General features: G+C 42.2%; 1 protein-coding gene across 3 annotated transcripts in view; it reads left to right on the forward strand.

Annotated features, from left to right (window-relative positions):
- PRUNE2 (prune homolog 2 with BCH domain) overlaps nt 1-21,253 on the forward strand; it is a 207,722-nt gene that overhangs the window by 54,066 nt on the left and 132,403 nt on the right. For all 3 annotated transcript variants that reach the window (XM_070431469.1, XM_070431467.1, XM_070431468.1), the window contains exons 5-6: nt 3,813-3,965; nt 7,760-7,854. In XM_070431469.1, coding sequence (XP_070287570.1) covers nt 3,813-3,965; nt 7,760-7,854 — 248 coding nt within the window. The remainder of the gene's footprint in view (nt 1-3,812; nt 3,966-7,759; nt 7,855-21,253) is intronic.

Genomic DNA, 21,253 nt, shown 5'->3' on the forward strand with positions numbered 1-21,253 from the left:
CCCTCTGGCCTGTGAATAGCTGGGATGCTTTTGGGTACAGTGTATGGACTTAAGTAGTTTTTGAGTTCTGCAGAATTTGGTGGAGGTTAGATCCACTTACTCCAAAAGCAGGTTTGATTTTGTAAAGAGGTGCCTTTGGCTACTGTATATCCTGATACTGATAGGCAACTAAGTGTGTAGTTGCATGGGTCTCTAATGTGAAGAATAAAAATTTCTATAGATGAGTCTCTTGGATAAATTTGGGCCATAGCTTTTCTTATGCAGTAGACACAACTCAGAGTATGGTGACTGTCTTTTTGATGCTCATTATTTTTCTCCATCTGTGTTAGTACATCATCTCCTTTCTAATTGTCAAGTCACATTTCATCATCAACCAGTGTCAATCTCTTTTCACTGAATTATTCTGTAGGACTCTGTTTAGTGCAGTATCTGTTAGATTAACTTCTGAGTATCCCTTTTCTATAGTATGTATTTTAAAAATTAAGATCCTCAAGTAAAAGAAATTGGCTTATTGGTTTGACTATAAGCCAGGCACATTTTTAAATTCCTATGTTTCTTATATTTTGATGTGATTACAGTTTTTTAATATTTAAATTTGATTTTCAAGTTGTTATTATTTATAGAAATACACATTTTGTGTTATTAAACTTATGTCCAACTTGCTAAATTCACTTACTATTTTAAGCTCATTTGTAGATTCTTTGATTTTTTTACAGACACAAATAAATAATCTCTGAGGAAAGATGTGTTTATTCCTTTTTTTCCTTTACTTACATACACTTCTCTTGCTTGCCTTACTGCTCTGGCTAGTATTCACAGTGCCCTACTGAATGGAAATAGTCATTGCAGGCATCCTTGTCTCATTTGGATTTAAGGTGGAAGGCTTTCAATACTTCACAATTAAATATAATGTTTGCTTTCTGTACTTGGTTTTTATAAATGCTTTCATCAAAATAAAGACCTTGTCTTCTATTTCTACTTGGCTGAGATTTTACTAATATATAAAGATTAAATCTTGTCTTTTATCAAGTAGTTTTACTATTGACATCATTTAAGGTGATCATGATTTTTTCTCTTTTATTCTATTAATAGAGCAGGTTATGTTGATTACTTTTTGAATGTTAATTTGTCCTTGAATTTCTAGGAAATCTCTATCTGGCGACTATATGATATCCCATTATATATTGCTAATTTGATTTGGGACTAGTTTAAAATATTTTTTTAAATCTGTGTTTATGAGAGGCTTGCCTCTAATTCTTCTTTCTTGTAATGTCTCTATTGAATATTGTTGTTAAGATTATGCTGAATCCAAGAAATAATTTGGGAAGTGTTCTTTTTATTCTTTGGAGGAATTTGTGTAAAATTAGTATATTTCTTTCTTAAATGTTTGGGACTATGGGTATTAAACTATAGAATGATTTTTATTTTTATTATTTTTAAAATATATTTTATTGATTTTTTACAGAGAGGAAGGGAGAAGGGTAGAAAGATAGAAACATCGATCAGCTGCCTCCTGTACACCCACTACTGGGGATGTTCCCGCAACCAGGGTGCATGCCCTTGACCAGATTCAAACCTGGGACCCTTCAGTCTGCAGGCTGACACTCTATCCACTGAGCCAAACCAGTTAGGGCTGGATTTATTTTTAAATAAAAAAAGAAACATCCAGATTTTTAACTTCGTCCTTCTAAAACTCTTTATATTAATCTTTTCAAGGAGTCAACTTTTGGTTTTATTAATTTTCTTCATATATGTTTGTCTCCTATGCCTTTCCGTTTTGCTTTATCTTTATTATAGCCTTCCTTCTACATTTTTTAGTTGAACTTTCTGGGTTTTATTTTTTTTTAATTTGTTGTTTTTGTTGTTAGTCCTCACCCAAGGACATTTCTCAGTTGATTTTTAGAAAGTGAAGTAGGAAGAGAGAGAAATACTGATGTGAGAGTGTCACATAAATTGGTTGCCTCCTGTGCACAACCAACCAAGGCCAGGGATGGAACCTGCAACCCAGGTACGTACCCTTGACCTGGAATGAAACCTGAGACCCTTTGGTGCATGGGCCTACGCTCTGACCACTGAGAAACACTGGCCAGGGCTGGGTTTCCTTTTAATATCTTATGCGTTTAAGGCTATAAAATTTCCTCAGAGCACAGCTTTAGTTACATTCCACAAGTTTAAATGTCATATTTTCTTCATCATTCAATTAACATATATTTTACACTAGAGGCTCAGTTCACAAAAATTTGTGCACTCGGGGGGTCCCTCAGCCCGGCCTGAGCCCTCTCGCAGCCTGGAAGCCCTCGGGGGATGTTCACCTGCTGGCTTAGGCCTGCTCCCCAGGGGATTGGGCCTAAGCTGGCAGTCAGACATCCCTCTGGCAGCCTGGGATCCCTCAGGGGATGTCCGACTGTTAGGCCTGCAGGGAGTGGGTCTAAGCCACAGTTGGACATTCTTAGCGCTGCCTAGGAGGCAAGAGAGGCTCCCGCCACCGCTGCTGTGCTCTCAGCTGTCAGCCTGGCTTGTGGCTGAGTGGAGCTCCCCCTGTGGGAGTGCACGGACCACCAGGGGGCAGCTCCTGTGTTGAGCATCTGCCCCCTGGTGGTCTCTGTGCATCATAGCAACCAGTCATTCCGGGTTGTTCTGCCGTTAGGGTCAATTTGCATATTACCTTTTTATTATATAGGACTGGGATTTCTTCTTTTACCATGAGTTATTTGGAAGTGCATTGTTTAGTTTTCAAAGATTTGGAAATTTTCTAGGTTTTGTTTTATTATGATTTTCAGACTGTTCATGTGGTGGTCACAGAATATAACTAATTGAAATGCTTTGAAATTTGTTAAGATTTGATTTATGCCCCAACAGATGGTCAATTTGAGTAAATGTTTCATTTGTCATCGTTGATAGCAATGTTCAATATATGTGAATTAAGTCAAATTTGTTGTTCAGGTTGCTCAAATATTCTACATCTTTGTACACTTTTTCTACTGGTTTTTAGAGTTGGTGAGAGAAATGTGTTAAAATTTCCCATTGTGACTGTATATTTATCTCTCTTCATCCCATTTTGTCCATTTTTGCTTTACATATTTAGAGGCTATGTTATTAGCAAATATAAATGTCATATCAAAAACTGGATGAAGAAAGGGGACTTTCTCCTTCCAGCATCGTCTTACTGCAGTTGAAATGCAATAGGAAAAGCTTTATTCTGGCTGGACTTGGTGTACACTTTAAGAAATAAATAACGCAGAATGAGAGAGAGAGAGAGAGAGAGAGAGAGGTATTTCAGAGAGGGGGGAAAAGGGAGAGAGAGAAACATCAATGATGAGAAAGAATCATTGATTGGCTGCTTCCTGCATGCCCCTCACTGGGGACTGAGCCCACAACCTGGGCATATGCCCCGACCAGGAATTGAACTGTGACCTAGTTCATAGGTCAATGTTCAACCACTGAGCCATGCTGGCTGGGCTTACCATTATCTTTCATTCTGAAATCATGTAAAACTAACATTTACCATTTTTATGTATTTGTGTGGGGTGGGGAAAAGCTATATATTTTGTTCCTTTATCCATAAAACTCTGTTGCATAGAGCATGCGATCGTCAGTTGTAGAGATTAATATCCAGAGAAAATGAGAGAGGGCAGATGGTAACCAGTGGATTTTCTAAAAATTACCTCTTGAATGCTACACTGTGGAGGCCCCTGCTCCAGCAAGAAACGGGAAGTGGAAGCAGAGGTGGAGGGGCCAGCAAACACTGCTTTTCCTGGCCGCTTCCTGGCTTGGGTGGAACGTTTAAGACTGTTTTTATTCCTGCCTTGTAGGTAGTATCCTTTTCAAGTACATGACCATGGAATCCGAGAAGATCTCAGAGAAGCAGGAGGAAGTTCTTTCCATCCTGGAAGAAAAGTTCCCTAGCTTACCGCCCAGAGAGGACATCATCACCGTGCTGCAGGAGAGCCACCCCGGGGCCCAAGGTGAGTGACCATCCCGGCTCTGCCGCAGCTCCGAGAAGGGCTGGTGTCGGTATGAAGTGCTGCCAGGCCCCAGAGGGTGAATTTGACTGCGCCTGTGCTTTGTTCCCTGTTGCTCACACTTGTGGATGATTTCCAGGCACCTGGTGTCGGCTTACCTGGAAGCAGGCAGCCTGTCCTCTGAGGCCTTCGTGTCTGAGTGTGTGGCTAACTCACATGCTCACCCCAGATGATGACATGCAATCTCCCTCCTGAGCAATGTCAAGCACAGTGAGGTTTTGTAAATCAATTAATTTTAGAAAATAGAATAAAACGAGACAGCTGAGTAGATAGAATTGTTCTCCAAGTCTAGGCTTTATCAGTACAGCGGATTCCCTGGATCAGTTGTTTTATAATAATAATCTACACTAATAAAAGAGAAACATGGTAATTGGCGTACGACCACTACCCTTTTCATTGGCTAATCAGTGAGTATATGCAAATTAACTGTCAGCCAAGATGGCGGCCGGCAGCCAGGCAGCTGGAAGCGAACATGAGGCTTGCTTGCTGCAGACTCCAACGTTCCCCGCCTCACTAGCCAGCCTCTGAGCTACAACTCTAAGAAACTATGTACTATGTTGCAAATAAGAAGATAAACAAAACACCAGAAACCGGCTTTCATTCAGCCGGGCTTTAGCAACATTGTATCGATGTTTTAAGCAGCCAGGCCTCAGAGCTAAAGCTGGCCCAGAATAAAAAAAAAAAGAAAACAAGGAGCAGTTGGAAGCTTCAGTCACTCGCTTCGGGAAAACAGCCCTCAGCCCCTCAGCCAGACTGGCCAGGCACCCCAGTGGGGACCCCCACCCTGATCCAGGACACCCTTCAGGGCAAACCAGCCAGCCCCCACCCGTGCACCAGGACTCTATCCTATATAGTAAAAGGGTAATATGCCTCCCGGCACCGGGGTCAGCGGAGCAGCAAGGCTCCCGGCACCGAAATCAGCATGACAGGGGGCAGCGCCCAAACCTCCTGATAGCCCTGCGGCTCTGTATGTGACAGGGGCGGGGCCACAACCTCCCTATCCACCCTGCTCTGTTCATGACAGGGGAAGGCTCCCCAACCCCCTGATCAGCCCTGCTCTGTGCCTGATGGGGGGAGCTCCACAATCCCCTGATCCGCCCTGCTCTGTGTGTGACAGATGGTGGTGCCCCAACTCCCCTATCGGCCCTACTCTGTGAGTGACAGGGGGGAGCTCCTCAACCCCCTGATCGACCCTGCTCTGTGTGTGACAGGGTACGGAGCCCCAATCCCCCTGATGGGCCCTGCTCTGTGTGTGACAGGGGGCAGCGCCCCAACCCCCTGATCGGCCCTGCTCTGTGCGTGACAGGGGGTGGCGCTGCAACCTCCCCATCGACCCTGCCTTGAGTGTGACAGGGGGCGGTGCCCCAACCCACCAATCAGCCCTACCCTGAGCGTGACTGAGGGTGGCATCGCAACCTCCCGATCCGCCCTGCTCTATGCATGACGGGGCAGCACCCCAACTCCCCAATTGCCCCTGCTCTGAGCCTGACCAGGGGCTGCACTTAGGGATTGGGCCTGCCCTCTGCCCCCCGGGAGCAGGCCTAAGCCAGCAGGTCGTTATCTCCTGAGGGGTCCCAGACTGGGAGAGGGCACAGGCCGGGCTGGGGGACCCCCCTCCCCCTGCCCCCCGAGTGCACAAATTTTTGTGCACCAGGCCTCTAGTAATAATAATAATAATAATAATAAATAGCTACAATCCATTGAGTGCCTAAGATACACAAGGTTCCGATGGCATTAACTGCATGGATTCCTCACTGAGTCCCCGAGACAACCCTGTCAGGTGCTGTTATTATCCCCAATTTCTAGGTGAGAACACTGGAGCACAGAGAGGCCTCGTTGCTTTAGCATCATCACACACACAGCTGCCAGGTGGCCAGGCCAGGATTTATACCCAGACAACCTACCTTTGAGGTGCAAAGCTTTCTCCCTTAGTTTGGAATTGCCCAGGGGCCGGGCCTGAGGCAAAGCAGTTTATTGGAGATGTGACCCCAGAGAACACTGACAGGGGATGGAGTTAGCTCCATGGGCAATCAGGCCTTCATCCAACTAGGGAGCCCTGGGAAAGAGTATAAACTTGCACCTCAGGGTTATCCCACCTGAGGAAGAGCGAGCGCAGTGGTGTGTTGGAATTTGTTCATGGGAGCTCCAGGAGCTGATGGTTAGTTTCAGGGATTTTGTGAGTTGGTCAGCCTTAGGTTGGCAGCATGACAGCATTCGCTCTGTAGATGTATTGACACCAGAGAAATTGACAGATACTACATGAACTACAAATTGGCTTTTGTTGCTGATTGTTTAACATTTATCAATATCCCTGGGATATTGATGGCCACTCAGTCCCTGGGGCTGTCACTTCCCCCAGAGCAGCCTCTGGTGGCCAGAGAAAGCCCCCAGAAAATGAGATGCAGGTGCTGCTGGTTGAGGGTCATGCTGGGCTCACTGCAGTGGCAATTGTGAGTGGGACCCTGTGAGTTCCACACTCTCTGTTACCGATGCACCTGTGTGGCAATACGGTATGCATAGCTGCACGACGGTGTGCATTTTGTCATTCATCTCTAAAACTAGGCCGAACTTTCAATGTCACATCATAGTCTATAAATCATTTCATACCGCAGTATGATAGAGTGCAGTCTTTCAATCTTTGAGTCACAGAAACATATTTAGTACGTGTTTCCCAGACTGCTATGATTGACTGCGTTCTAAACTGGGAGGAAGGCAAGTGATCAACTCTGGTGTCTTCATGCATCCAGGAAGGATGTATGTGCTGTGCTGGGCTTTCTGATGGGTCTTCTTCCCAAGAGGATAGTTCTAGTCAGATATACTAACCGAGGGCGAGGTTATTAAATGTCAAGCCAGACCCTTTCCTGTGTTTTGGCCATAGACTTCATTGAAACACATTGGTCAGCCAATCACACCTATGCAGTCCGGATCATTTCACCATTCCAGATGATTTCTCCCATCGTTTAAGTAATTTGGTATCTCCTATGTCAGAGCCTATTACAAGGCAGACCAGCTTAATTATGACAGTTTTATGGGTCACTTTTATAAAGTGCATTTTTAATAAAATTATACTAGAAAACGTGGGGCTCACCCAAATGCATCCAGAAAGCAAAGTATGGCCTGGTTAGGTATTATTTGGCCAGATTGCCGAGTAATGGGTATGATAGTTTTTGTTTGCCCACCTCCCTCCATTGTATCCGCAGGCCTTGTTTGCTCTGGGCTCCCTGAAGATTATTGCCTTCTGATTGGGTTTGGTTAATGTGAGGAATTAGTAACAGGTGGGGCATGAGGGTCTCCGGAAGAAGAGAGAGGCTATCTTATTCCTTCCTGGCTCCCTTCCTGGTTTGGCGCTGTCTCCAGCAGCCCCTCTTCTGCAGGTCCAGACCTCTGCTTCCTCCCTGCGTCCCTTTGCCAGCCTCTGGGTGCTCACCATGGTTTATTCTCACTCTCAGTCCTGCCCACAGCTCTGTGAGTGCCCTGCCACTAAAGAATCTTCTTTTGGATTATGGGGGGTGAATTCTTTTACCTGCTGGGATCCTAAATGATGCAAATATTGTCACTATTGTGATTTTTGCCTTAATGTGTGTGTGTGTGTGTGTGTGTGTGTGTTTATGATGGATAAAAGCATTATTACTGGGGAAATATTGAAATTAACAGGATAAATAATTTATCATTCCTTGAAATTACTAGAAAAAAAAGTTCCCCAAATGTAACATACTGTTTTCCCTTCTCATCCACAGGTTTAAGTATTGAACAGACAATGTTGAAGGACCTAAAAGAACTGACAGATGGAGAAATAAAAGTGGCCATCAGTACCGTGAACATGCCCCTGGAGGTAAGGGAGGGAATGCTTTTTGGCAATGATAGGATTTCCACGATGGCGTCTGAGCACCTGGGGTGCAGTGCTCTCCACCACATAAGTCAGTGTTTGGCTTTTGCTGTGAATACTTCTTTGCAATAGGTTTGATTAGAAATGCAGGTTATTATTTGGGGTGAAAACACTATACTATGTCGATGAGTGCTGTTGATTCATCTCAGTAAAACAATACCTCACCTATGCACGTGTATGTGTGAGTATAACCTGTTTGATAGCAATAATTATACACTTGGTTGGATTCACTTCTGGTTTGCTTTTTGTTCTGTGTGCTGCCCTGAATTGTTAAGAAAATAAGCTGTCCCTTGGCCTTTGTAAGCTGATTGGATACCTATCATTTTGGTAACCAATGGTGACATCTCAAGTATTAATAAGACTCTCCTTCCAATCCCTTCAATGAATGACTCAGACTGAATGCTATTCTAGTCTTTGTGTGCTTCCTTGGTAAATTATCCTTTGTCTGCTTTGGGGATTTTCAATGACTTGTGTGTTAATCTTAATTAACCTCACTAATGGGAATTATATTTTACAGAGGCACACTTGTGCTGTGCAGAACTTTGTGTATTTTTTTATATTGTTACTAGAGGCCTGATACACGAAATTCATGCAAGAGCAGGCCTTCCTTCCCCCGGCTGCCGGTACTGGCTTCCCTCTGGTACCCAGGACCCAGCTTTGTCTGGAAGGTTGTCCTGTCTAATTAGCATATTACCTTTTTTGTTATTATAAATATTGCCTTGGTCAAACTACCCACCTCTGTCTGAGGCACTGAGCTCTCAAGTCATACTGATGGAGATAAAAATTGCAGCATAGAAATTTGTCTTTGGTTTTAATTGTATGTTGCTATACTTTTATTTTTTTCCTCATGGTAACGGTGACTGTATCAATATGTATATTTCTAGGGAATAGCAGACATGCTTATGGGTGTCCACACCTCAGAAAACCCAAGAGCAAACCAGGTGTTGTTGTTTTTTTTCTGTGATTTCTTTAATGTATTCCCTGTTGATTGATATTGTAATTCAGTTCTTGGATCCACATGAGTACCAGGAGGCAACTATTGTCACTTAAGATAATCAGGCATGGTGGTTATATAGTGTCTCATAGTTTATAGAACACATTCTCATTGTATGTAGAAACTCACCAGTTTTTATGGACTTTCAAACTGATCAGTGCTTCATATAATTAGATGTTGATGTAACTCAAAACAAGAAATACATGCAATTTGGGATGTAGTAACTAGATAATCACCTTCAATTAGAAATCTGTTTTGTGTCTAAAAGTTCAAGGAAAACGTGGATCTTGCAAGGGTCAGTAGCTCTGAAAAATCATTTCTCCTAGTTCAAGCCGTAGGGTTTTCTTTCTCTTTCCTCCCTCCCTGTCTCCCTTCATTTAATAGCATCTTATTAGGTTTTAAATGCCTTGTTTGGAATTTCATTCTAAATTAACATAGAACATCGTGTAATTGCTTAGGAAACTGTCTGTAGTTAGCAAAGTACTTGAAGGCTATTAGTATTGTAGACTTACCATAGCTTTAATGTACCTTCATTTATATTACAGGAGTATACAAATGGCTTTGTCAGACATGTTAAACTGTAAGTGTTTATCAAGTTGAAAAAGTGATAAAATGATCATCTTAATCTTGACAGTAATTTACACAGAGGCTCAGTAATTAATCAGGGGGTTAAGTACATCTTGGAAGTGCTGTATGATTTTCTGGGAAGATATAAAGAGGGTACACAGATTAAACTCTAATCAGCCGAATGGGAACTTTTCACTTGTGCAGAACAGAGATATTAAAGATGACTGAGAAACAGCAAAGGAACTCGGTAACATTCTGTATCTTCTCTGAAAGATGAAATGCACGTTGTTTATTAAATCTGTCAGTTAGAAAAATCCCCCAAGTTTAGGGCAGGGTTTGGTTTTCCCAGCAGCTTATCCCGAGATGCAGTGGCATTTCCCCAGTTCCTTCTCTTACTTGACTACATTTCAGCATTCCTTTCCCATTCCCGGGTCCTCACTTTTTAAAATAGTGACAGGATCAACACTTTTATTTTGTGTGTTTTGGAACAGCTGTCTAGTTGCCCTTTAACTCTAGATATATTCTCAAAGAAATAGTCTTAATTCCTATGACTTTGTAAGTCTCACTTGTTCTACAAAGTATGGTCAAGACCGTGTTACTTCATGATGATGCTTATAAGTTCTCCATTTTTTTTAATAACCACCCTCTGAACTCTTGCAAAATTTAGTCTAAGTGGCCAACTTGGGTCTTACACTGTACTATCTCTTTCATTAATTTGAACTTGTTTCATATATTTAATTATAGTTAGACAATATTTTAAGTGAATTGAGGGTAGTGATCTTTGAGTTGATCTCCCTTTAATTTCCTGGCCCAGTGCTGGACACATAGTAGGGTATTTAGTACATATTGTCTGAAATTTGTTCCTTTGATATCTGATTTTTATTTCCTTTTGAATTTAAATAACTAGCAAAGCAAAGCCACCTAGCTGTGCATCTAAGTCAATACTCTTTGTGGCTTCCCGATTCATTTTTTCCAGATAATTATGGCTGAAGGCTGACATACAAGAAGTGAATTATGGCTCACATATTTGTATATAGTACTGCTCATCCAGCTGTCCCAAAATGCAAATAGTTAGCTGTTGTCACGGGAAGCAATCAACTGGAGGTCCCGTGGCATGTCAGGGAAATGAGAAAGAAGATTCCTTACATTGTCAGAGGTCCTTTGCAATGCTGCAATTCCACCGTTGTACATGTCATGGTCTTTATTTGCCTGGTGACCCAGTTAATTTTCTTGGGTAGAAATATTGAGAAAATTAGAAGGATTTGTGTCCTTGCAACATACACAGCATGTTCTTCAGATTGAAGCATTGGTTTGGGAGGTAGAAATTACTTACAGATGGTTGACTATGGCCCTCTACGTTATAGGGAGAAAGCTACTAAACCCTTTGTCTCTTATTTTTATTGTAGCATAGATCACAAATGATAGTTGTAATCTCATCAAGGTTATAGAAGGACCTATTGAAAGACCTATCATAGAAAGGAAGTAATTATAGAAGGACCTATTGAAAGACCTATCATAGAAAGGAAGTAATTATAATAATACTGAGTTTCGATGCTTTGCTCAATATATGAAGTCAGAATGAATGTGACTTTGAGGAGCAATGAATAAAAAATGGCCTTTTCAGAAACATGGCCGGGGGTTAGCCTTTCTTACAGACAGGACTTAGAAGCTAGGACCACAGAAAAGACACTATAGTCTCATTTCACATGGCCTCCGCCCGGGGCATTCTTAGTCTGACTACAGCACACACCACATATTGGCCTCCACTTCAGTGATTATCGTTGTACCCGATCCTTTGTGCCCTTTTCATTGCTTGCTAGTTTATTTATCAAAAGAGAAACACAGGTGGGTTTGATTCTGTTTCAATCCTTCATTTTAGTGGTGGAACCATTATAGAAAAATAAAAGTTGCCAAAAACAAAATCCATTTTAAAAACTAAGAAGTATAAACATTAAGAATAATAAAGCCTTAATCAGAAAAAAAAAAAAGAAAGACGAGAATTTATGAATATTAAAGCACATACTGAACTGGAACCCACTTTGCCTTTATTGTTTTGCCAGCAGGTCGAAGTGGTGATGGCACATCCTAGTTTACTCCCTAGAAAAACAGTATATTAAGATCTAAGGGGAAGAGAAAAATCTTTCCATTTGAATGAGGTCCCACTGAAGAAACTAAGGATGTGCCTGGTAGTACTGCATGAATGGTTCCCTTGCGAACCCCAAATAGTATTACGCCTCCTCTGAGCCTCTCCTGAAGGGCTTTTAGTCATTAGCATCATTCCTCAGAAAGAACAATGACCAGGCAATGACTTGATCCCTTTTTATTTTGTTCAATCGCATTACGATGTGTTCCTGCATACATACTGTGCCAGTCTTCTCAGGCTGCCAAAACAAAGCACCACAGGCTGGGTGATGTTCACAGAAACGTACTGTCTCACAGTTCGGGAGGCTAGAAGTTTAAGATCTGCTGTTGGCAGGATTGGTTCCTTCTGAAGGCTCTGCAAGAGGGAATCCGTTCCTGCCTCTCGCCTGCCTCCTGGTTGTTTGCCGGTGATCTTTGATGGTCCTTGGCTGGTAAAAGCATCACACACATCTTCTGCCTTCATCTTCACATCATCCCTAGGCATGTCTCTGTGTCCAAATTGCCCCTTTTTACATGAACACCAGTCATTTTGGATTAGGGCCCACCCTAATGACCTCATCTTAACTGCTCTGTCTGCAAATTGCCCCTATTTCCAAATAAGGTCACATTTTGGAGGAGCTGGAGGTTAGGACCTCAATATCTTGAATATATAAATTCAACCCATAACATACACTATTGATAAAAGTAGTCATTTTCCAGACAACTGAAAAGAAGAAAACTATCTGAATGAACCTGTTGCCTGCTAAGCACATCTTATCTATTGCTACCATGTGGTTTTATTTCAAACCAATTCCTTTACATGGGGATTTTCAACTCTTGAAATGTTGTCTCCTTTATTCCGCCTGTTTTCTCTCTGCGGCTCTGCTGCACTCTCAGCCCAGGGCCTCCTCATGGCCAGACACTGTCATTTGAAACCGGGAACAGAGCACATGAGCTGCATTCTGGTAGAGTGACTCAGACTGCTAGCGCGTTCTGCCCTGCAGAGGTTACCAGCCAAGCTGCACCCTGGAACACTGCAGAGGGGAAAATACCAGCATTTCCTCTTACCCTTTAGAGGCAGGCCGGAATGAATTCCTGAGATCTCTGTTACACTCCTCCCTGACAAAAGGGAACATTGACTCAGGCCACAGTGAAGCATCACTGGACTATTTTAACTGGTGATTTTAAGAGTGAGCAATCCAGTGTACTAATTTTAAGCACTAAATGTGATTTCTCTTTGTTTGAGCTCTGATTTTTTAAGAGTTCAGGATGACAGTACCTCTGAGTATTTACCTATATTATTTTGTCATAGAATGCATAGAAACACTTGGGGGGGAAGCACTTATTATGTTTGATTAGCATATTCTTTAAAACACCAAATGTTTACACTGAAGGTGATTTTTAAAGCCAACTGGCCAACCAACAGAAATATATATATACAGCCTCTCCTCCAGGTTCTTAATTAAGTGCCTCCATTTCCTTTTTTGGTCCAGGTCTGCCAGCTGCTCCTTGTTAAGAAAGGAGTGAACATTGATGATGTGCGTTCACTGTGCATCAGACAGTAGAGTAAGGACTTGTAAACATTATCTCATTTAATCCTCCAGTAACCCCATGAGGAAGAGGTACTATGATGACCCTTGCATTGGTTAAGATAGCTCTAGTTGCTGTAACAGATAAGTCTCAAATCTCAGACACTCAACAGAGAAGTTGTCCATATTTTGTTCATGTAGCAATCCAATTTGGTGTTCCTGGTTGGGTGGCCAGAAACGATTCAGAGACTGTCTTCAATCCGTGGCTCCCAGATTGCTTGCGGACATCTCTATCCTCTCTGCCATGATGAAAATGAGCTTGGAGGGCCAAAGGTGGGAAGTTCTTACGTGTCCAGTCTGAACATAGTATCCATCTCTTCGGCTCACATTTCATTGGCTCAGGTACACTGTCACATCTAACTGTTCTAGCCAAACTTCTCTTTAAATGGCCATTTATGTCCCTAAATAGTAAGAAAAAAAAAAAAAAAAGCCTCAATACAGTTTTTCTAGCTTTCATTTTGCAGCACAAATGCGACACATGTTGATCCAGAGTTTAGAGATCATTATCCATTGTGCAATCTTTGGCATAGGGTAGTGTCCTGGTCCTTTCTCCTTCTCTCTGAAACACTGAAAAAAAAATGCATTGATGTGGAAGAGATGAAAAGGGGAAGTATAGAAAATGCAGAGCCCGTTCCAGGCATAAATTCTCTTCAGAGTCCAGAAACCCCTACTAACTTCCCTGGCCAACTGTGCAGTGGGAATGAGGTAATGAGATCAGGTGTGAGGATGACATGGCCTTGTCTGGAGGCTGGGGGGGGGCAGGGGGGGGGAGGCTTTAAGTGATGCTAACCTAGACATGCCTGTTTGACTCTTTGCATAGGAAGAAAGCTGTGGGAGGATCTGCATGACGTTCTAGGAAGCTCATATGTGGTTCATTGGTAGTTAATGAACAGGATAGAGTCCTGTTTACATTTCATGGTCTTTTACTTGCTGCATCTCTAGTAGAGAATGACTGTGTGTGATTTAGATTTACATGCAAACATGGGTGTGTATTACTCACTAGAGGCCCAGACCACGAGATTTGTGCAATGGAGGGCGGGGAGTGGGCCTAAACCGGCAGTCGAACATCTTTAGCGCTTCTGTGGAGGCGGGAGAGGTTCCCGCTACCGCCGCTATGCTTGCCAGCCATGAGCCGGCTTCTGGCTGAGCAGCACTGCCCTGTGCGAGTGCACTGACCACCAAGGGGCAGCTCCTGCATTGTGTGTCTGCCCCCTGGTGGTCAGTGCACATCATAGCGACCAGTCATTCTGCTGTTTGGTCGATTTGCATATTACCCTTTTATTATATAGGATTACCATTTCCCCTTTTCATTAGGTCCCCACCCCAACATGCTTGCGCAACCACTTTTGCACCAAGGCCAGAGCTACAATATCCTGAGGGTTTTTGAGGTCCTGATGTGTTGAGTCCAATTTGCTTCCTCCTCACTGCCTCCTCCTCCTCAACATAAACAGGTGTTCCAGTCACGTACTGCTGTGTGGCAAGCCATCCTCAGAACCCAGAGGCTGAAAACAGATGATTAGCTCTTGTAGTTCTGTAGATTTATTGGGTTCAGCTGGGCAGCACTTGCCCAGTTTCTCACATTGTTGCAGTCAGATGACGACCCACTGTGAGTGAGTTCAGTGGGGACTGTCACCTGGCTTGGGTTTCTCATAGCGTGACACTTAGGTTCCCAGAGTCCAGAAACCCCTACTGACTTCCCTGGACAACTGTGCAGTGGATGAGGGAGAGAGTGAGGGAGGAAGAAAGGGAGGGAGGGAAGGAGAGAGGGAGGGAGGGAAGGAGGAAAGGAGGGAGAGAGGGGAAAAGAGAGAGAGAGAGATAGACATAAGAGTGAACTTTCTAAGAGACTCAGGTGGAAGCTGCACTTCTTGTGACCTAACGTAAAATATCTCAGAATATCACCTCCATCATATTCTATTGCTCATGCCAGTCTCTAAGGTCAGCCCAGATTGATGATAAAGGGCAACCAGCAGTGGTGTGCTGGGAAATGTTTAATGATGAGCTCTCAGGGGGGAGGGGAGGTAATCAATCTATCTTTCTATCCATGTATCTGATAAAAAGGATATATAGCACATAGTTTACAAATAATTTACTCTTTAAATTACATATAATCAATCGAGTCTCACAGAATGAATTAGTTAATTTTTGTGCAACTCTTGCGTTGCCTTGATGAACAAGTGTTGTTTCCACAATAATGTAGCTGATATTTTTATTTTCTATAACAAGAAAGTGAAACGAAGATTTTTATCTGAATTTCACCTACTTGTCAACAACATGACTTCCTTGCTGAATAGTTTTCAAATACTAGAAGAACATGTCCTCAGGAGTTTTGGGGACTCCTTTTGTGCTATTCATAGTGTGATGGCTAGACACACAATCCACTTTAAGTTTAGCCTGCGTAATTAACTTTTTCTCCATTATCTCCCTAAGTCTAGACAAAGTAAATTTTCTTTTTTTTTTAAGTCTTTTTTTTTAAATATATTTTATTGATTTTCCACAGAGAGGAAGGGAGAGAGACAGAGAGCTAGAAACATCGATGAGAGAAAAACATCGATCAGCCACCTCCTGCGCATCCCCCACTGGGGATGTGCCCGCAACTCAGGTACATGCCCTTGACCAGGATCGAACCCGGGACCTCTCAGTCCGCAGGCTGACGCTCCATCCACTGAGCCAAACTGGTTTCGGCAAAGTAAATTTTCTTGGTTAAGAGCTAGACAGTAAATATTTTAGACTCCGTGAACCAGGAGGCAAAATGGAGGATTTTATGTAGGAACTTAAAATAACAGCTCTCTGAAAGTGTTTGGCTCCCGGGCTGTACTGGGACACGCAGAGTGCTGAATGTGGCCAGTGGGCAGTCATTTGCCAACACCTGCACTAACCAGTCAACTAAGCAGTAAAGCAGGCTTGAAGATGTAGTGTTTCCAGTGTTCATAGTGTAAATGCATACTGTTACCATGGCCAAGTTCAAGGTGCCAATGTGATATTGGTAGTTGTTGGTAACATTGTGTTGTATAATTGAAATTTGCTAAAAGAGTAGATCTTAAGCATTTACACACACACACAGACACACACACACACAGGAGAAAAAAGTCACGATTAAATATACTACAATTTTATTCGCCAAAAAACAGATTGGGAAGAGATGTGCAGAAACATCCCATTATATATTATTTCCATCAGACAGATGCAAACAACCTCAAGAGCATAGATAGTAGTAAATGTAGTAAAATAATTAGGAAGTGATGAGTTTTGAGAATTTATGACTTTTTTAAAGTGTCATTTAATGTGAAATATGTGATTTGATTTTTATAATGGCTGTATTTAATTTGCAAAGGAGGGGTGTGCGTATTTCCTGAAAATATTACAGTTGTCTCTCACTAACCTGTACCAGTCAGCTCCAGCACGCCACTGGGAATCGGGCCCCAATTCCTGATGTGAGGAGGAGCGTGTGCAAATAGGGAGGGAGGAGCTGAAGGGGCCATCGGGAGTGATTACTGACTGAAGAAAGACGTTGCTTCTGGTATCCAAGGCTGTGCCGTTAAGTCCCAGACTTTCTCCTATAAATCAAGGAAAAATAGAACCGTAATTTATGATTTATAACTTATCTGGTTTCACGCACTTTGGTCAATGGTATTATATTTCTGACAGTTAATCGTCTTGGCTTAGATTCCGAAGTAGATAGAGCCACCCTGAGTCCTGTGTGGCTCACAGAACTGAACATCAAATCATTAGTCTTTGCAGTCTTTCTTATTTGGACACAAAACATCACAGCCACCCCTGCCTCCATTCATCAGCCACCACGTGTGCCGGAGACTCAGACCCCTATCCTGGAAGCCTTGTCTTCCCTACGTGCTGTCTCTCCTGTTCAGCTGGGCTCAGAGCTGGCTCTCTCCGGGAATGCATCCTGGATTACCACCTTCCTCCTGCGCTCCAGCCGTCATGGGCAGAACCAGTGAGTTCTGATAATGCTCTGTGGGCCACATCATGGAGTTTCCATATCATTGTTAACATTCCCTGTCTTCCCTTGCTAGGTTTGCACAGTGTCTCCCTTTTCCATTTGTCCATCTGCTCCTTTCAGAAGCCCTGCTCTATTTTTCACTGTCATTTCTCCGCCTGGGCAGCACCACACTTCCTTCTGGTAACTTTATAGTACACATTTGTCATGAAAAAGCCAATAAAAAATCTTCCCATACATCATCTCCGCTTTGATGCCATATTTCTGGTACCTGTGCCGCCTTATTTGGGGACCCCTCCTTGACGTTCACTGTCACCTTTGGGGAAATGGGCGTATTATCAGAAGGCATTTTGACTAAATTCATGTATTGCTGCATCTTATAGAAATAAAAATTGTACATTTGTAGACCTTCAAAAACAATCAGAAGGCAATCCTGTTTTATTGAAATCATTTAGGAGGAGGAAATAATTGACCCTTTCCTTATGAAGGAAGTCAGGTGTCAATGCCCACCTTTCTGAGAAATGAGCTCCGTGGTATTGGTAGAATTCAATGCCTCTCTTGCTATTGCCCTTTAATAAATGTTGCTATTTAGAAAGGGAATAGGTGAGCTTTGATTCTAGTCATTTTTATCATTTCATAAGATGACAAAGAAACCAGAAAACAGCCTAGTAAGTGAATTCATTCTCAACTTCTGCACTGCTGAGGGAATTAAGAAATAGCATTTCACAAAATATATCTGTGACAGTTTGAACTTTCTTCATAGTACACTATCGAATTCTCTTCTGCATCTTTCTCTATGAGAAGGGAACCCCTCAGGACATAGTGCTATGCTAGGATGACTGCTCTTTCACTCTGTAAATACATTTTCTAAGTGTACTATAATGTCATTTTGATGGCTTAATTTCTGGAAGGATTTGGCTAATTACATTTTTAGGAATGTGGTCAGACCAGTCTTAGCTGCCTGGTGTTACTTTTAATAGCAGCTGTTGCTTACCTATTTTCTCATTTCTTTCTCTCTCTCTCCTGCTTTCAGAGTTATTGTGCTGCTTTGGAGACCTGACCTTGGTTTAAATTAGTTTGTCTGTAATGCTCCTGTGAATGAAATGCAATATTTTAATAGTTAATTACTACATCGTATCAACTTGTCATAGAAAAGCAGGCTGGGAAACGAAAGGAAAATTGTTTGCTTTGCTTGTGACAGAAGAAACATCTACAAAACAAAAACAGTGGATTGCGACTGTGTTAATCCCCCTTCCCCATCCTTGTAGGTAAAGGCTGAATTGGTTCCCTAAATAACAAGGATTCATTTTTTTGTACTCACTGAAATGAAATCATAATTTTATACCAAATAGCCAGTGGCAATTCGGAGAAATAAAAAGACTCAAACAAAGGAATAATTTAGGGTAGTAACTTTCTAGAATAGACATCTTTTTTTGTTTGTTAATCAATGGTGATTGCTAAGGTTGGCTGTGCTGAGCCTGTTTGGAGAAGAGTGGATTATTATAGGTCGGTGGTGCCCCCTAGTGGTGGAAAAAGGAAAAGGGTTAAGTGCTAGACTGTGATATGGTAATTGTCTCTTCTTATTTCTTCAAAAGAATAATTTAATGCTCATTGTACTTAAGGATGGCACTAGAGTCCATACCCTGAATAATTCAAGGGAAAAATTAATATGATGGTAGCCAACATTCATTGATTGTTTACTATGTACCATACATTTTCTTATTTTCTCAGTGAACCTCCATGGCTACCCTTTGAAATAGGTCTATCATTACTTTTATCTTATGAATGAACTGTAAAAGACTTCCAGAAAAGGTAGAATATGACATTAAGTATTTTCAGCTTTGTTTTGCCTTCCAACATTTTAGACTAGTATTTTTTTTTCATTATTCCAATATGAAACCCAATTTTCAGTTTCTTCACATATGCCCTTGCCAAGCTCTTCCACTCTGTAAAAACCTGTGGGTGACTCTCCATTGTTCTGTCCTTTAAAGGTGATATATGTATTTCAGAGAGTGGAAGGGAAAAGGAGAGAAACATCCATGATGAGAAAGAATCATTAATCTGCTGTCTCCTGCACGCCCCCTACTGGGGATCGAGCCCATAAACCAGGCATGTGCCCTGACCAGGAATTGAAGGGTGACCTCCTGGTTCATGGGTCGATGCTCAACCACTGAGCCACACCAGCTAGGTCAGGATGCTTTCTTTTTATCACAAGCCAGTCATCTTGCACCTACCTGTCCAAACAATGATGCTTCCAATCTATACTACATTCATTAACATCACCAGCTTAGCTTACAGCCCATCAGATTGGATGTGTATTTGGTACACCAGCGTTAAAGAGGAGTAGCCTTCTCCCCAAGAAAATTATCAGAGTAGTGGATGCAGGAAGGAATACTTATGATAAACCCGATCTGGCCATGGGCAAGGGAGGGCCAGTGTGCATTTTTCAGAGACCCTGCCCACAGGGCTGACTTGAAATGAAAACAAAGCAGATCTCAACCGAGAGAAGTAGGAGGCAGAGCGGGCTTCCTCAGGGCTGGGGAAGTGAGGAGTAGAAATGGATTTCAATTGTCCAGGAGCACAGGGCAGATAGGAGATGGGAGGTCCGACAGATCCACGCAGAGCCCGTGGAAGTAACCCACCTTTGAGAGCAGGAGCTCTAACAGAATTTAGGAACTTCAGAAAGTAACTGTGAAGGAATAACTTTCCTACTCCTTGGACCTCGTCTTACTTCCCTGTGCTCCAACTCCACTGGAGTCAGGAACTAGAGTTAGGAGATGAATGAGGAGTAGAGCTGGGGAAAGAATGAAGAGGAGATCACATCCCTTCTCACCCCCACCCACCACTCTATAACAGATTGCAATTTTGACTACTTAATTGAGACTACATCTTGTGAGTTGAAATGATTTTAAGAAGCTTTGTTACCTAAAGGTGTCCAGAAAAATCATGGGCTTTGCCTGATTTTTTTTACACAGGAGCAAGGCCAGAATTAGCCCCATGCCATGATACCACAATCATGCCTTGTGTGTCCTGCCTATTCTGTATATATCTATAGAAAACCATGAGTCACCGTTTCCTCTAAAGTAAGGAAGGTGGTCTTGTCCCTTCCCTCATTCCATACATTCCTCCCTGCCAGTATTTGTTTCTTTGGGAATTCTTTCTTCTTTTTTTTTTTTTAATATTTTTTTATTTCAGAGAGGAAGAGAGAGGGGAAGAGACAGAAACATCAATGATGAGAGTCATTGATTGGTTGCCTCCTGCACGCCCCACACTGGGGATCGAGCCCTTAACTGGGAATCAACCCGTGACCTCTTGGTTCATAGATTGGTGCTCAACCACTAAGATACGGTGGGGATTCTTTCTTCTTAAAAACCTTCTCAATTTTAACTACATGAGAATCTGTTGGAAGTTAGATGGAGAAAGCATTGAGAGAGGGAGCAAACAATGTGTTTTGCTTCTGTTCCTCTCTCCTAAGGGTAGCCCTGTGCCTACATTTTGGTGTGTGAACCTGAAATGAAGTGATTTTAATCTGAACCATACTTTGCAGGAAAGTGTCAGTGTCAGCATGAATATAACAAGCTATTGTGTCCTGGACCAAGTTTAAGCACATTATATAAAGGGGAAAAAGCTTTCTTCTTTGAAAGAGCTAGAACACAGTATTAGAACTTTCCAATTGTATGTGTATTTTTGTAGCAAATTTCAAGTACATGAGGCTTTCTCTTGTGTGTTTAAGGTTTATTTACAGGTTTGAACTTTGGATATTCACCCATTGCTTGACACTGGTTTTTGATATTTGCAAACTTGCTTCCATTTTATATTTCTTCATGTGTCGGGCAGCAATATGGTACATGGATTTGTTTTTGTTGTTAAAGCAAGTAAACATGTTAACATTTAATCTTCCAGTAATGGAATCAGAAACAAAAAAATCTCAGCAACTTACAATGCTGTTCGGAGATATTTTTCCGCTGCCTGTTGTGAGAAGTTAGGGTATGTAAAATAAATGATGTATGGAGCTGTAGGAATGCGACTTTTCCAGACTACCTTATGTCTAAGGAACATTAAACATAGGGTTCTCGTTTAGCAAATAAATAACCATTCATTTCAATGGCTGCATAGTCT

This window comes from Myotis yumanensis, unplaced genomic scaffold (genome assembly GCF_028538775.1).
Source record: "Myotis yumanensis isolate MYYU_CA2020_CCGP unplaced genomic scaffold, mMyoYum1.0.hap1 SCAF_12, whole genome shotgun sequence".
NCBI lineage: Eukaryota > Metazoa > Chordata > Mammalia > Chiroptera > Vespertilionidae > Myotis > Myotis yumanensis.